Here is a 15695-nt window from a genome sequence, read left to right on the forward strand (position 1 = left end):
CTTACATAATTTAAATCGCCATTAATAATTTAATTAATTAATTTAATTTCTTCGCCATTGTGTCCTCGATTTTTCAGTGGTGTTTATTGCATTAAACACCAGATTAACAAATTTCTGACTTTCATAAAGTTACACTACTCTTCCAATGGACTTCAAAAAAAGTTATTTTAGCTTGCCCAACTTGTCACTTTTTCAAGTCGTATTTTTTCAGTGAAAAAGACGTCTATTTTTTCGCGCCAACGCTATTTGTACGTTTTCGGTGACGCTCTACAATTTTCTTATTGACAATTGTCTTATAGTACCTAGCGGTTAAAATTTAAATTAAAAAAAAACGTGAAAATATTTTTCGATTTAGATACAATTTTGGTAGAAAGTGTCCCCCGGCACGTATAATGTACAAATTTCAACTTTCTAGAGTGCCAACATCGAAATTCGTGTTCAGGAGGTCCGAATTAGTAAAAAAAACTCATTTGGCCAAATGTTACCCAAAATGCCGCTAGAATCCTATTTTGACGAAAAGTGAACCAGTCTATAAGCGAATTTCCCGAGCTTGACTAACGATTGCATCGTCTGCAATTGGCATATTTATCTCCCCGCCGGATGACGCATCGAGAGTAGCGGAACCGCTCTATGGCCTCTCATTGGCTGAAAGATCCCAGGCGACAGACTTGGAAATAGTGATATTTTTTACGGGGGCCCTGCGGGCTCCCGACCCCCCTTAAGTTTATTTTTATTGAGAGCCACTGGCCCAAGCGGGAGGGGGGGGGGGGGATTAGGGGAAAAAATTTAAAATTAGGTAGGGAAAATTGGAAAATAAAAATTGGTTACGTTACTTACATAACATTTATTAACTTTAAAACAAGCAAGTATATTATAATATCACACATAGTCATTTGTAACGCTAGATCCCGCTCTCGTATAGGGTAAAAATCATGTTCCAGAAATTTCCGTAAAATGTTTAATAAATATTTTTTAATTAAATTGAGAGCCCCGGTGGCCCGCAACCCCCGTTCAAATGATTTATTTTAAGAGCCCACTTATTTTTATTAAGAGCCATTGGCCCCAAGACTCCCTCTAATTCCAAGTCTGCCAGGCGAACTGGCGACGCCCCGCCATAGACGGCAGCATTTTAGTTACCTATGGGATTTCTATGGATAATACCCCCTATGGAAAGATTTTGCGGTGCAAAAATTAATAGAATTTTCCCACCAAAAAAAGGGAAAAATTTCAACCGTCGAGTGGAAACACTGTTCCAGCGAATTGCCGGCGGGTAAATTATCCGCGAAAATATATAATTTATTCCACAAAGAAAATGACTCGTAATTTCTATAAGTAATACCTCTACCACTACAAAATATGCAATAACTCATTAATAAAGGTAGGCGCAAGATTAATACTTCCTTTTAGTTCTATTATGAAGATGCCTATGACTATTATTGTTTGAATATTTAAAGCTAAGCCTTGGTCAGGCAGAGGTCTAACCCACTGAGGAGTGAGGCTATAGTGCCCCTTGTAAGAACCTTGGGACCATGGACAAAACACCACATAGACTGGAAGGCTATCAGTGAAAGCTTTTAACGATTTTCGCACGCGACGTCTTGTTTTGGAGGCGTGAAATCAACAAGTTGGCCAAGGGTAAGTAGGATTTCGAGACGAAGAGAAGTCTAACAATTTGCTTAGTCTGTGGTGTTTTGTCTATGCTTGGGACTGAGGAACCATTTTCTTTATTTACAATTTACATAAGCTATGAAATACAAGTAACTTATTTTGATACCCTTCGGCGACACAGCGGAATAACTTATTTTAATATTTGCGCGCAGTTAGACACGATAACCCTTAAATTATATTCCTTAAAAACGTTTTTTCTGCCCTTCAGCCCAATCTATAACCGGGTACCCATTACCCAAGGACGAAAAGCTTGTGTTTAGACATATTATTTTCGATTAGCAAGGTTGCTTGAGATGCTGCTAATATTCTTGATAGCCTAGAGCAAATATTTTTCCGCCGTCATTTCGCCGAAATTGGTTTTCCGAAAAGTGACATAATTACCAAAAGTGTGACAATCCCTGTACTTTCATATGCGGAAGGTTTAATGCATGCTCGACTCGAGATTGACCACAAAAAAGACTATTTATTGTCACCTTTCTGTATCTTTTTTTAGAGTATGGTATTATATCATAGGTAGATGGCGATAGCATCTCCACAGAATGATGAATAGCAAAATTTTGTTGATGAATAGTTGATAATTAAAAGTTATTGACTCGTTGATTATGTCCGGCTAAGGAACGTGTTAAAATACGGTTGATAAAACGTTTCTAAAAACTAAATTCTAAACAATTTTTTTAATATCAGGTATAGGATTTAGAGCTTGCATCTTCAAAATTGAAGTAAAAAATATTTTGCTGAAACTGCACGCCTTTGTTTTTAATGAGTTGAGGTATCAAAATTCTCCATTATGCAATCTATGATTCCATTAAAGCCTAAAATAATAGAAAACCAATTAAATATAAATAAAGTTCCATGTAAATTGCAATTATGTTTGGATCAGAGTGTCGTTCATTTTGATATTCAACTAACTCTTACATATTTAAGCTCATTCCTCGGTATGATTTTACTATGAGTGTCGCCCTCCCTAGATGGCGTTTTTGTTTCTCAATTTCCTGTAAAATGAAAATTCAGGGTACGAACGAGTACTTGACGAGAGTACCAATATTTTAGACTTAACTAATATGTATCTAAACGGGACCAGGGGTAAAAGTAGGGGATTTGGGTGGGCAGATATTTCCTTGATTTTGTTAATATTTATATTATTAGTACCTCAATTTTTGGCGTTTTGAGCACGTAGAGCACGTGATGCACGTGCAATTGTTTGATCATTTGCTAGAGTTAAGGTCAAAGTAGACGAATATTGGGAGATATCGTTGGTCTCATTGGTTTTTGACCTACAAAATTGATTTCGACTATGGTGCCTTATCGTTCTGTGGCTGGTTTTGTTGTGTTCATAAATATGAATTCCCACAGAGTTTCGCATCATCTCTCGCTCTTTTGGCTAAGAGTAAATGTGGTATCTGTTACGCTCTCGAGCACAATTATCGTTGCTCAACTAAGCGAAAAGTGGAGTATTCACTACGTAATGCGAAAAGAGCTTTCTAATTAAATTAAGCCTATAATAGTGTCTTCTCGGAAATTAATTTCATATCGGGTAAATATATCCTTACTTTTGAAAAATATCATAGCGCCGCTCTAATTAATATAAATTACTTTATAACTTTATTTATAAATTATGTTTAATCACAGGCAGTTAGTCCGCATTCTCGATGACGAAAAAAAATAATTTCGTGGTTGCAGGAAAAGAAGTTAAGTTTAGAAAATTTAATTTGTTTAATATGAAACCCTTATAATAATACAGATTTTTTTACCTTAGACTAACCTAACCCTAAACTAACCTTAAAGTAACCTTAACCTAAAGAGAAGGCTTTGTTTGCTATTAGTATTACGTAGTGACTACTACACTTTTCGCTTAGTCGAGCAGCGATAATTGTGCTCGAAAGCTTAACAGATACCACATTTACTCTTAGCCAGAAGGGCGAGAGTTGATGCGAAACTCTGTAGGAATTCATATTTATAAACACAACAAAACCAGCCACAGAACGATAAGACACCATAGTGGAAATCGATTTTGTAGGTCAAAAACCTATGAAACCTACGATATATCCCAATATTCGTCTACTTTGGTCTAAAATCTAAAAAATGCTATAAACACTATAATATAATAAAAAAAACTAATTAGTTTTGTCTACATATAATAATTGTATCTTCGTGTACCCTACGGAATATCAAAATGTATTAATATGAACAAATTGCGCCCTCTACTGGTGTTAACACTCGTAGTAAAATCTTACCCATTCCTCAAGCATCAGGTCTGCTTTGTGATGTATTAAGATATCAATTTTCTACCATTTACAATCTACATTAAAGTTTAAAAAATTTACCAATTAAATTAAAATGAAATACCCTATATTTTTTTCAAGAGCTGATAACAGACTAAAGCCAAATGGTTTTATGGTTTTAGTTTAAAAAAAAATAATTTTTTCAATCTCTTAGCTAGGTATACATTTCAAAGAAATAAAAATTACGATTGAAATCCTGATAAAAGGTTATGTCAAATTTTCTTGAATTATTACTACCTAGCTAATAAGATGTAGACATGGCTATTTTTGACCACCGATTTTGTTTAAACTCGGGTGTTTGGTAGACCTTCATGTAACTTGAAAAACCCCAAAGGGAAATGTCTCCATAGGCAACCGTTTGGCCATGGCAGCCAAAAATGTTTTTGACAACACGAAATGGAAATTTTCCCATGGAAAATAACATGTGAAATGTTAAAAAAAAATTAAAATTTTGAAAATGCTAAAAACAAAAAATAAATAAAAATAATTAAAAAGTTCGAAATTGATCAAAATTTTATTAATTTCGATGAACGAAAATGGCTAAGGTTTCAAAAATGTAAGAGAAAATGAAAAAAATTGCACCATATCTCTAAATGTGTTAATTATTTTCAAAAGTAATAAATTTGAATACATTTGACCAATTTTGATCAAAATTTTTAATTTTGATTAAAAATGATTAACTTTATTTACATTGTGAAATCGAAAGATGATCAATATGAACCAAAATTTAAAAATTTAGAGAAAATGTACGAAGATGACTAAAATTGTCAAAATGTTAAAAATAAAATTACTTTTTTAAAATTTGATAAAATTTAGATAAAAAGCAGGAATTGTGATAAAAATCATTTAATTACTATAAAAACTAATTAGTCTTTATTAATTGTGCAATATTGGTACATTATATCGAAAAATCTTCAATTTTATTAATTTTAGTCAATTATATCAACTTGACCAAATAACAAAAACAAACAAAATGAACAACACTTTAAACTTTTTAGGGCAAATGATATCTAAAATTTTCATAATTTCTTTGTTTTAAAATGTTTTTCTTTTCAAAATTGATACAATGTCTTAAATTTGACCAACTTTGATCAAAACTTAATTTTTTTGGATCCAAATAAACCAAAATTGATTAAACTTCATATATTTAGTAAAACTTGAGTAAAGGTTTTCACTAATTTTGTTCAATTTGATCAAAAAGTATGAAAATAAACCAAACTGGCTAAAAATAAAAATAAACATGAAAATTTTCCGAAATAGATAAAATATTTCAAATTTGATGTAAATATTTAAATTAAAGATTTAATCATATTTGATCAAAATTTAAAACATTTTGCATTAAATGAGATCCAATTAGACAATAATAGATTAAAATAAATAAAATGGGGTAAACTCGTGTAAAAATTTATGAACTATAATATTTCGTAAAATTTTGACTACTTTAGGTCAATATTATTGTTAAAGATGAATATGGACCAAATTGGTTAAAATGGAAAAGATGTGAGAGATAACCAATAAATGGTTCACAATAGGTAAAATATGTTAAATTTTAAGTAAATAGGATTGATCGAACCAAATTTTATACAAAATTAATATGTCCCTCCTTATAGATAACTAAAATTGACAAAATATCTCGAAAAAGATAAAATAGTTCCTTTTTTCAAATTTGATAAAACCGATTAAATTTTATCAACTTTGATCAAAAGCAGGGATTTTTCTATAAAACATGTTATATAAAAATTAATTAATCTTTATTAATTTTGTAATATTGGTATGATATATTTGATTATATTCTGATTAATTTTAGTCAATTACATCAACTTGATGAAATAAGAAAAATATTTGCCCTAAAAAGTTTAAACTGTTGTTCATTTTGTTTATCTTTAGTTATTTGGTCAAGTTGATATAATCGACTAAAATTAATAAAATTGAAGTTTAATAAATTATATTAATTTGGTCAAGTTGGTATAATTGACTAAAATTAATAAAATTGAAGTTTAATAAATTATATTAATTTGGTCAAGTTGATATAATTGACTAAAATGAATAAAATTGAAGTTTAATAAATTATATTTTTCAATATGATGTACCAATATTTCACAATTAATAAAGACTAATTAATTTTTATAGAAATTAAATGATTTTTATCACAATCCCTGCTTTTGATCTAAATTTTATCAATTTTTAAAATTTTAGTCATCTTTGTACATTTTCTCTAAATTTTTAATAACACTGAAAAAATTATCAAAATTAATAGTTTCGATCCAAAACGATCAAAACTGATAGAAATTGATGGAGATTTATTTAAATAGAAAAATTGATTTTTTTTTAAATATTTTCCAAATTTGGAAAATTATAAATCAAAATTAGCAAAATCTTGAAATTTTGTTAAAAAAAAAGTATAAACATTTAAAAAAATAAGAAGTTTCAAATTAAAACTCCATTAATTTAAATCTATATCCGTAGTTGTTTTGGTTCTAAAAGTTCTAAAATATTATTTACTTGATAAATAATAAATTAAAAAATAAATGAAATTCAATAAAAATTATTTATATCAAATAAAATTGGGTGAAAACCTTTTAAAAATTAAATATTTGGATTAAATTGGGTAAACTTTTGAAAATAAGTTATTTGTAATAAAATTGGGTGAAATTCATTAAAAATATTTATATCAAATCAAATTGATTAAATTGGGTGAAATAAAGAAATTACGGTAAAATTGAACCAAATTGGGGAAAAATAAAAAAATACTAAAATTGGGTAAAATTAAGAGATTTCGCTAAAAATGACTGATATCGAACCTAGAACAAATTGCAACAGGAAGTCCATGAACGGTTTCTAGGTGAAACAATTTGCGATAAACACGAAAAAAAATAGTTGTCCCCGGTACCCCTGTCGGTTTGGCCAGAAAAACAACCTTTGGGGGCAAAATTGATTATTTTTAGACATTTTTTAATAAAGCTAAATACAAACGTTCCAAATTATATCTGTATGGTTTCTAGGTGAAAAATAGGCGAGGAACACGAAATAAAATAGTTGTCTCCGGTAGCCCTGTCAGTTTGGCCAGAAAAACAACTTTTAGGGGCAATACTGATTTTTAAGATATTTAACATTTGAGCTATAAGTCCAATTAACCCTTATCTTCATAAAACCTTTTCTCGGTGAAAACACTACAATATATAAATAAATATATGAAAATAATTGTTACATCGTGATTCTGTTAGTTCTGCCACTAAAATAAACTTTATTTAGTCATTGATACAAAAGTAATATGAAATATTTTTAGTTGTCCAGGTCTTCATCTAAGTCTAAACTATCGGTATTGTAACAGCTAACACCTTTGCATTCTCCACAAGCTGATGCGCACATTAGACCTTGTTTCTTGCAAGTGCATTGCATAGTTGAGCATAAACTTTAAATACATTTACACCTAATACACTTAAGAAGGTGTGATGGAGCCGGACGTTTAGCAGATTTTATTTCAAACAGACATCCGTCTTTATTTTGCTGAGTGTACACATACAAAATGCAGGGTAGTATAAATACAATTTTCGCTGCTTGGGTCCATATCGAGCATTGGCAAATAAGATAAGACGACTTTCCGGGGTGGTCACCGCCATTAAATATTTGGCGCATTCCATGCCACATTGACACTGGTGATACTAAAAATGGTGACAGTCTTATAACATGGTCTATATTAGTTTTTCCATACGTTGGGGCTACTCTGTAAAGTGGATAATATATTATTAAGCGATTCCCAGTAAGATTTGATGGATATATTTTAACATATATCTGTCCAATTTTCTAAATTTCGTCCATATATAATACTGTTTTTTCAATTCTAATTTGAGCTGAAATTCCAGGCTAATTTTCCCATACCATGAAAAGTATTATGACCATCTAAAGTAACAATGTTGTGGTCCACATTATCTGCTATGTACTGAATAAAACTTCCAGGAATATAGCCTGGTAATTCTGTTCCTATAGTAGCTGCAGTGCAACGTTGAAATTTCTGCACCTCCGCGTAAGAACCAGATAATCCAAGACTGTGTCCACTAGGAACCTTGAGTTGGTATTATAGTGTACTAAAACAGCTACTCCAATTGTAATGGTGTAACCACCACGCGTGGTCTTATGGCTCGTATAATTGCCTGCCCTAGTGTCGCCACTTTTCTCTGTTTTATCGTTTCTTTTCCAGATATAAGAACATTCAAAAACGTTTTCAGGCCATCAGGTAAATAATTGACATTGATTTCAACATCTGTAAGATCTTCAGGGTTAGAATAAACTAAATGTTCATTTAAGACCATTGTTTTAACTTCATTCCGCAATATGAAAGCATTCGTATGAATTACGTTGTTCTTTTCCTCTTCAGGATCCGCATATTTTTTAATATGTTGGTTGCGGTTTTTCGAAATGTTACAATATCCGGAGTACCACCAACAGCGGTAATTATTATTTCATCTTCAAAAAATTCAAGAAGTTTTCTACGCATATATTTTGGACTATATGGTTCTAAATCACTATTCGTTAAAATAAATTCTTTCATTTTTGAAACTAAACCTGTTACTGTATTTTGTTCTTCAGCGTTCTCGATATATTGGGCCACCTGAAGAAAAGCATTTCCGCGCTCGTAGTTTTCTGGGTGCCCTTTGGCATCAGGAAATGATGTTGGAAATTCGATACGAATATTCTTACGAGTGCGAAAGTTTACTGTGCGCAACTGATGGTAACACGCATCAGCTACTTGTAGATCTTTAACAGACTGAACTCGTCGTTTCACAGTTTCCGCCCATTTGTCATTTCTTAGGTCACAAGTTGACCAAATAGATTTGTCGAAATCTGAAGTTCTAACTAAAAATTCCACCTTCCTTTCCAAATAAAGTTTCATTACTTTGAAACCACAGAAGAGGCAATCACTCTTACAATCAAATGACATTTCGGTGAAACGTATTGTACGGAAACTTGAGGCTTCAGGTTGATCACTTAAATATTCTGAAGTTAAAGAACATTTCAGATTCTGCAATATACCTCTGCATTTTTTATGAAAAGAATTTCCAACACAAATGGTAGTTTGGTTAATCTTCCGTTCTTTACAGGCTTTTTCGATCCCATCTACTCCTTTTGCTGTCAAAACTGCGACTTTTTCATTTTTCCTCAGTGTATAACCACAGAGCACATTTCACACCGATATCCATGATTTTAAACGCCTTTTAAAAAAACATTTTAACAAATAATGAAGATCAACAGAAAAAAGTAATTGAATTTTAGGAAATCCCAGTTCTTTTCTGTGAGACGAACGTCGAAATTTTTCAATATTATGTCCATGGACTTGGACTAGTCCGTTCTCATTTTCAGTCTTAAAGGAAATATAACCTCAGGTTTTTTGGTATGGAACACCAACACCATTTTCCGCTCCCTCCTATGGCTTCAGATATTTTTGGCGCTGGTTAGTGATTTCCCGCCTAAACAGTTAACATAAAAAACCTTAAAAAAGACTTGAGGTTATATTCCCTTTAATACAATAAAATAGGGGGGGGGGGGTAATGTCTTTCTATAATGATGTCGTGACTCGTGAACCTTAGAACCCTTCCTTATAATATAATAGCCCTCAGCTAGTTGTGTGTCTCGAGCCACTCCACCCCAGTACGCCCCCCCCCCCACCCCTTTTTCCCATGGGATAATTTCCGTGCCACCCTTTCCCGCATAGTCGAACAACCGCAGTAAGGCACCCTTCCCCTTTTACCCATGCGATAATTTCCGTGGCACCCTTTTCCCCATAGTCGCACCACCGCAGTAAGACCCCCTCCCCCTTTTCCCATGTGATAATTGCCATGGTACCCTTAACCCCAAGCGCTCCTTATAATATAGATAGATAGATAGATTAACAGTTCGTTTTTCTCGCGTGTTGGTCATTTTTCCGGCTTAACCCACAGGGGTACCGGTGAAAACTATTTTTTTTCGAGCTCCTCGATTTTTTTTAACCGTAAAGTTTGTATTTAGCTTCATTAAAAATTGTCTAAAAAACAATTTTGCCCCTAAAAGCTGTTTTTTCGCCAAGGCCGACAGGGGTACCGGGGACAACAATATTTTTTCGTATTCCTCGAATATTTTTACCAAGAAACCGTACCGATATAATTTGAAACATTTGTACTTAGCCACATTATAAAATTTCAAAAAAAGCCAATTTTGCCCCTAAAAGTAGTTTTTTCGGCAAAACCGACAGGGTTACCGGGGAAAACTTTTTTTTTAGTGTTATCGCATATGTTTGGCCTACAAACCATACCGATATAACTTTTAACGTTTGTATTTAGCTTCATTATCAAATGTCTTAATAAGTCAATTTTGCCCCTAAAAGTTTTTTCCGGCCAAACCGACAGGGGTACGAGGGACTGATCACTCTGCGTAATCGGTGTACAGAGCCGTACCTTTGACTGTACTAATGGGATTACGCGTAATCTTTGAAAATCCCTGCCTTTGGCAGTGCTAATCTAAGCGTAATCCGGTGTACAGACTTTCTAAGAGTGGTTAGCCCCTCGCAGGGGTACTGGGGACAACTATTTTTTTCTTGTTCCTCGCATTTTTGTCACCTAGAAACCGTTCAGATACTTTCTGTTGGAATTTGTTCTCGGTTCATCCAAAATTCTGCCTAAAACATACTAGTAATTTTGCATGCCTACAATTAAATACGGATGGAAACTAACAAGTTTGGGTAAAACCAATAAATATTAGCAAGAGTGTATTGAAGTTAGTTACTTCAAGTAAAATTGGGAAAAATTATTAATTATTTCAAATAAAATTGGGTAAACGCGTAAATATTTCAATTTTACTTGAGCAAACCATCGAATAAGTTACTTTTAATTGAATTCACAATTGTTAGTAAAAATCATGTTGGTTGGTAGAAGACGGAAATGAACTAATTTTTTTCCTATATAGTATTATAGTTTGTGTTAATATAACGTAATTAAAAAGGTAAAATATGAGAAAACAAATGGTTAGAAAAACCGAGAAACGTTTAATAACAACGAATAAATCAATTTTGTATAACACTGTTTCTTAAAATAATCAATAATAATAATTTAAAATTTTTGCTTAATTTGATCTATTATTTAACAAATTTGGAAAATAATTAAAAAAAATTTCTATATAAATAAATTTCTATCAATTTTGATCGTTTTGGATCGAAACTATTGATTTTATAATTTTTTCAGTGTTATTAACATTTTTCAATTTTGAAAAAAAATATTTCAAACAATTTTGAGATAAATTTTCGAATTTAGTTTTTTTTTACAAAACTTTAAAATTGGGCTCATTTAGATCTATTATTTTCCAATTTTGGTGAAGTTTGATCAAATTGGCCAAAATAACTACTTTATTCAAAAAATCGCAATTTATCTATACTTTAACCTAATTTTACACAACCTATAAATTTCCGTCAATTCCTATGAATTTTGATCGAAACTACTGTTATTGATTAATTTTTTTGGCAATTTTATATTTTTTTTTAAATAAAAAAATAAGTATTTTAATAAATTTTGAAATATTTTTTCAATGTTAGTATTTTTTATTTTTATCTCACATTTTTCCAATTTGAGCCATATCGGTTCATTTTCACCCATTTAGTTGAAATTAATCAAAATGTGATCAATTTTGATTTTTTCGTCAATTTTAATATATTTTTTAATTTTGGTATTTCAAAATTTTTTCAATTTTTTTAAATTTTTCACAGGGATTGGGGGGGGGGTCCCCTGGAATCGGTCAAAATCCCATGTTATTTTCAATGGGAAAATTTCCATTTTATGTTGTCAAAAACATTTTTCGTTGCCATGGCAAAACCATTGCCCATTGAATAAAATCCCTTTAAGTATTTTTCAAGTTACTTGAAGGTCTACCAATCCCCCGAGTTTGAACAAAATCGGTGTGTAACACCTCGGGTCGTCTCCTTGTTAGTTCCTCCGTTCCTCCCTTCTCCCCTCCCAACTTGTATTTCGCTCGTAACATTATGAAATAGGTCTGACTGAAACACTTGTTATGAAGTAGGACAACACGACAAACTAAAAAAAAATAAAGACTAAACTAAAGACATTTAAAAATAGATGGCGCTACCATACTATCAATAGTAGTAGCGTCAATAGATAATTAAATAACGGGTTTATTAACGTTAAGTATATATTTGTAGGATAATAATTTTATTAACGTAAAAATTTCGTTTTGGTAAATATTTTAATGGGTGCTATTTCATTGCTCAAATTGAGATAATGATTAAATTTTCGTTGAAAGGTAAATTATAAATACCCCCATTTAAAACTATTATTGTTTGAAATTAATAGAAAATCCGTATAAACGGTTAAAAGGCTTAAAAAATCTTATTTAAAAAATTTCCTTACCAAGGCCCAGTTTAAATATCATTCCTATTATTCACCCAATCCTTCGTACAGTGATAATTCATTATTCAACCAAAAATTACACCCATTAAACCATTCAAAAATGCATTTAAAATTATCGAAATGTAACAACTGGTGCCTTTCTCAATTTGAAATTAAACGAGAAAGGTGAATTATTTCACATATTTTTCCTTCATTTAGCCTATTTTGTTTCCATTATTTGCCCTCAAATTTCCCTGGTTCCTCTGGTGTCAGTCAACAATATTTAATTACATTCATCTCTTTCAGAAGGGGTGACCGCCGAATCCATTTCGTTGTTGGTAATCTTGGAATCTTATTTTTCTACAAATCCTGCCAATCGTAGCACTCACTACAAAAAAGGGACATCGCGCAGAACTCTAAGCGTCAAACTGGCAAAATGAGCAGCCGAGAAGAGAAGAAACACAACTGCACTGAGTGCGACTATGCCACGAACCAAAAGTTATATTTAATTGCTCACAAAAGAAAACATACCGGCGAGAAACCTTTTCGATGTGACCAATGTAATTTCACGTCTGCACACAAAAGCAGTTTGGCTATCCATAAAAGAGCTCACACGGGCGAGAAACCTTTTAAATGTGACCAGTGTAATTACGCATCTGCACAAAAACCACATTTGACTGCCCACAAAAGAACTCACTCGGGCGAGAAACCTTTTCAATGTGACCAGTGTAATTACTCATCTGCACTAAAAGTATGTTTGAGTGCCCACAAAAGAACTCACACGGGCGAGAAACCTTTTCAATGTGACCAGTGTAATTACGCATGTGCACAAAAAAACTCTTTGAATTTCCACAAAAGAAAACACACGGGCGAAAAACCTTTTCAATGTGACCAATGTAATTTCGCATGTGCGCATAAAAACTCTTTGAATGCCCACAAAAGAAAACACACGGGCGAAAAACCCTTTCAATGTGACCAATGTAATTTCGCATCTGCACATAAAAGCTCTTTGCATGTCCACAAAAGAAAACACACGGGCCAAAAACCCCTTCAATGTGACCAATGTAATTTCGCATCTGTACATAAAACCTCTTTGTATGTCCACAAAAGAACACACACTGGCGAGAAACCTTTTCAATGTGACCAGTGTAATTACGCGTCTGCCGGAATAGAGCTTTTGAATGCCCACAAAAGAAAACACACGGGCGAAAAACCCCTTCAATGTGACCAATGTAATTTCGCATCTGTACATAAAACCTCTTTGTATGTTCACAAAAGAACACACACTGGCGAGAAACCTTTTCAATGTGACCAGTGTAATTACGCGTCTACCCGAATAGACCTATTAAAAGTCCACAGAAGAACACACACGGGCGAGAAACCCTTTCAATGTGACCAGTGTAATTACGCGTCTGCACGAAAAGCCAGTTTGGCTCTCCACAAAACAACTCACACGGGCGAAAAACCCTTTCAGTGTGACCAATGTAATTACGCGTATGCACGAAAATCCCGTTTGAATGTCCACAAAAGAACACACACGGGTGAAAAGCCCTTTCAATGTGACCAATGTAATTTCGCGTCTGCACAAAAAACCAATTTGGCTAGCCACCAAAGAACACACACGGGTGAAAAACCTTTTCAATGTGACCAGTGTAATTACGCGTCTGCACACAGAAATAGTTTGGCTCTCCACAAAACAACTCACACGGGCGAAAAACCCTTTCAATGTGACCAATGTAATTACGCGTCTGCACAAAGAACCAATTTGACTAGCCACCAAAGAACACACACGGGCGAAAAACCTTTTCAATGTGACCAGTGTAATTACGCGTCTGCACACAGAAATAGTTTGGCTCTCCACAAAACAACTCACACGGGCGAAAAACCCTTTCAGTCTGACCAATGTAATTACGCGTATGCACAAAAAGCCCCTTTGAATGCCCACAACATAACGCACACAAGATCTAAAACATCTGGTTGTCCAAAGCGTGGATACCAGGCCAGATACGATAAAGCGCGTCACGCTCAGAGGGCAACGCCACACAAGGGCCCAATTTGGGACCAAAACCTCGCCACAAAAGGAACCCTCCGAGCTCACCTTCGAATTCATGGTCTTCCTGCAAACCGAACTGGCGCTTCGACCAGCGAACCAAATCCACGACTCCGAACTTCGTCCCGACTACGGCTGATTGAGAGCCTTTGTCGCCAATGGGGAATTATTCCTTGCTCGGTGCAGCTACGACGCCTGAAAAATGAAACAATTCAAACTTTCACCGAAAAATCCGACTTTGCCCACGTCGTTCATCCTGAAATTCCCGACCCTGAGGCGGACCCAACCGTGACCCTACCGGTTAAGAGGGAAGTGGTCCCTTGCCCTGAAAGACTCTCAGTTGATATCAGCGCCATCAAAGAAGAGCCCCTTTATGACTTCCTGGAGATGGTGGGTGTTCCGTCAGTCGTCAAATTAGAAGAGTTGGGACATCGGCCAATTGGGGATAACGACTAGAGTGTCTCAATGAACGCGGACACTCTTGTCAAGGTCGAATGCGGTTCCGAAGAACAAAACTTCTGAATTGTAGAATCAAACTTACGAAACACGTGGCTCTTCTTTAATTAAAAATCCAACGAGATTGCTTGCTTTTTCTTAACAAATTATTTAGTTTCATTTTGAACCAAATTGAAGTGTTTTTCTCAATTCTTGTTCGAGAAGACGACATTTTGAATGCGATTACGAAGATTTAAGCCTATCAATTTAGAATGAAACATTTCAATTTAAAACGACACCTCCCAAGGCAACACCCTTTTGGTCCGAGGGGGAACTCTTAAGTTGTTCTCACTGGCCTGCACAATTCTTCCCTGGGTTTGTACATGTTTCTAATTTAATAATTAAAAACTCGACCCCAGCATTCTGTACGGCGTTGCTGGCGCTCTACAATGCTCTTTGGGTATCAGGAGTCATGCCCTCGCGGTAGAAGCATGCAGTTCTTCATCCAATCTTGAAGCCCGGAAAGGCTCCAACTGACCCTTCCTCATATAGGGAAATCCCTCTGCTCCCGAAACCTGGGGAAAAGTTTGTTCTTTAACGCTTAGCTTGGTTCTTGGAGACGAACAAGGTCCTTCCCCCTGAGCAATCCGGTTTTCGCAGGGTTCGCAGGGTTACGGATAATGCTCTAAGGCTTGCTACAGAGGCCCTATGTGCCTTAGCGATGAATCAACTCGGCCTCAGCGTCCACCAACAGGCTTTACTCTACAAGCTACAACGCAGAGATCTGGAAGGTTATCTTCTTCGGTGGGTAGGGGATTTTCTGCGCAGTCGCACCGCGCAAGTCAGGGTTAATGGTACCCTTTTCTCGCCTTTCCCGGTCACTCGAGGTATCCC

The 15695-nt window shown here is 34.2% G+C and overlaps 1 protein-coding gene across 4 annotated transcripts; it reads left to right on the forward strand.

The window, feature by feature from the left end:
* The first annotated feature begins 1144 nt into the window (after window positions 1–1144).
* LOC149926753 (uncharacterized) lies at window positions 1145–14946 on the forward strand. Of its 4 annotated transcripts, XM_090157562.1 has the most exons (3): window positions 1145–1378; window positions 1455–1635; window positions 12623–14946. In XM_090157562.1, exon 3 carries the CDS (start codon window positions 12753–12755, stop codon window positions 14820–14822), a length of 2070 nt encoding a protein of 689 aa, XP_090013688.1. In that variant the 5' UTR covers window positions 1145–1378; window positions 1455–1635; window positions 12623–12752; the 3' UTR covers window positions 14823–14946. The 4 variants fall into 4 exon arrangements, with proteins under 4 accessions (XP_090013688.1, XP_090013689.1, XP_090013690.1 ...); XM_090157563.1 differs by lacking the exon at window positions 1455–1635; XM_090157564.1 differs by lacking the exon at window positions 1455–1635 and having other exon boundaries at window positions 12626–14946.
* The last annotated feature ends 749 nt before the right edge of the window (window positions 14947–15695 follow it).

The sequence above is a fragment of the Leiobunum rupestre genome, chromosome 9, assembly GCF_980474605.1.
Source record: "Leiobunum rupestre chromosome 9, qqLeiRupe1.1.hap1, whole genome shotgun sequence".
Taxonomy (NCBI): Eukaryota; Metazoa; Arthropoda; class Arachnida; order Opiliones; family Sclerosomatidae; genus Leiobunum; species Leiobunum rupestre.

Coding starts and splice junctions, on each gene's coding strand:
- LOC149926753 (XM_090157562.1), top strand. CDS start 12,753: ATGAGCAGCCGAGAAGAGAAGAAACACAACTGCACTGAGTGCGACTAT.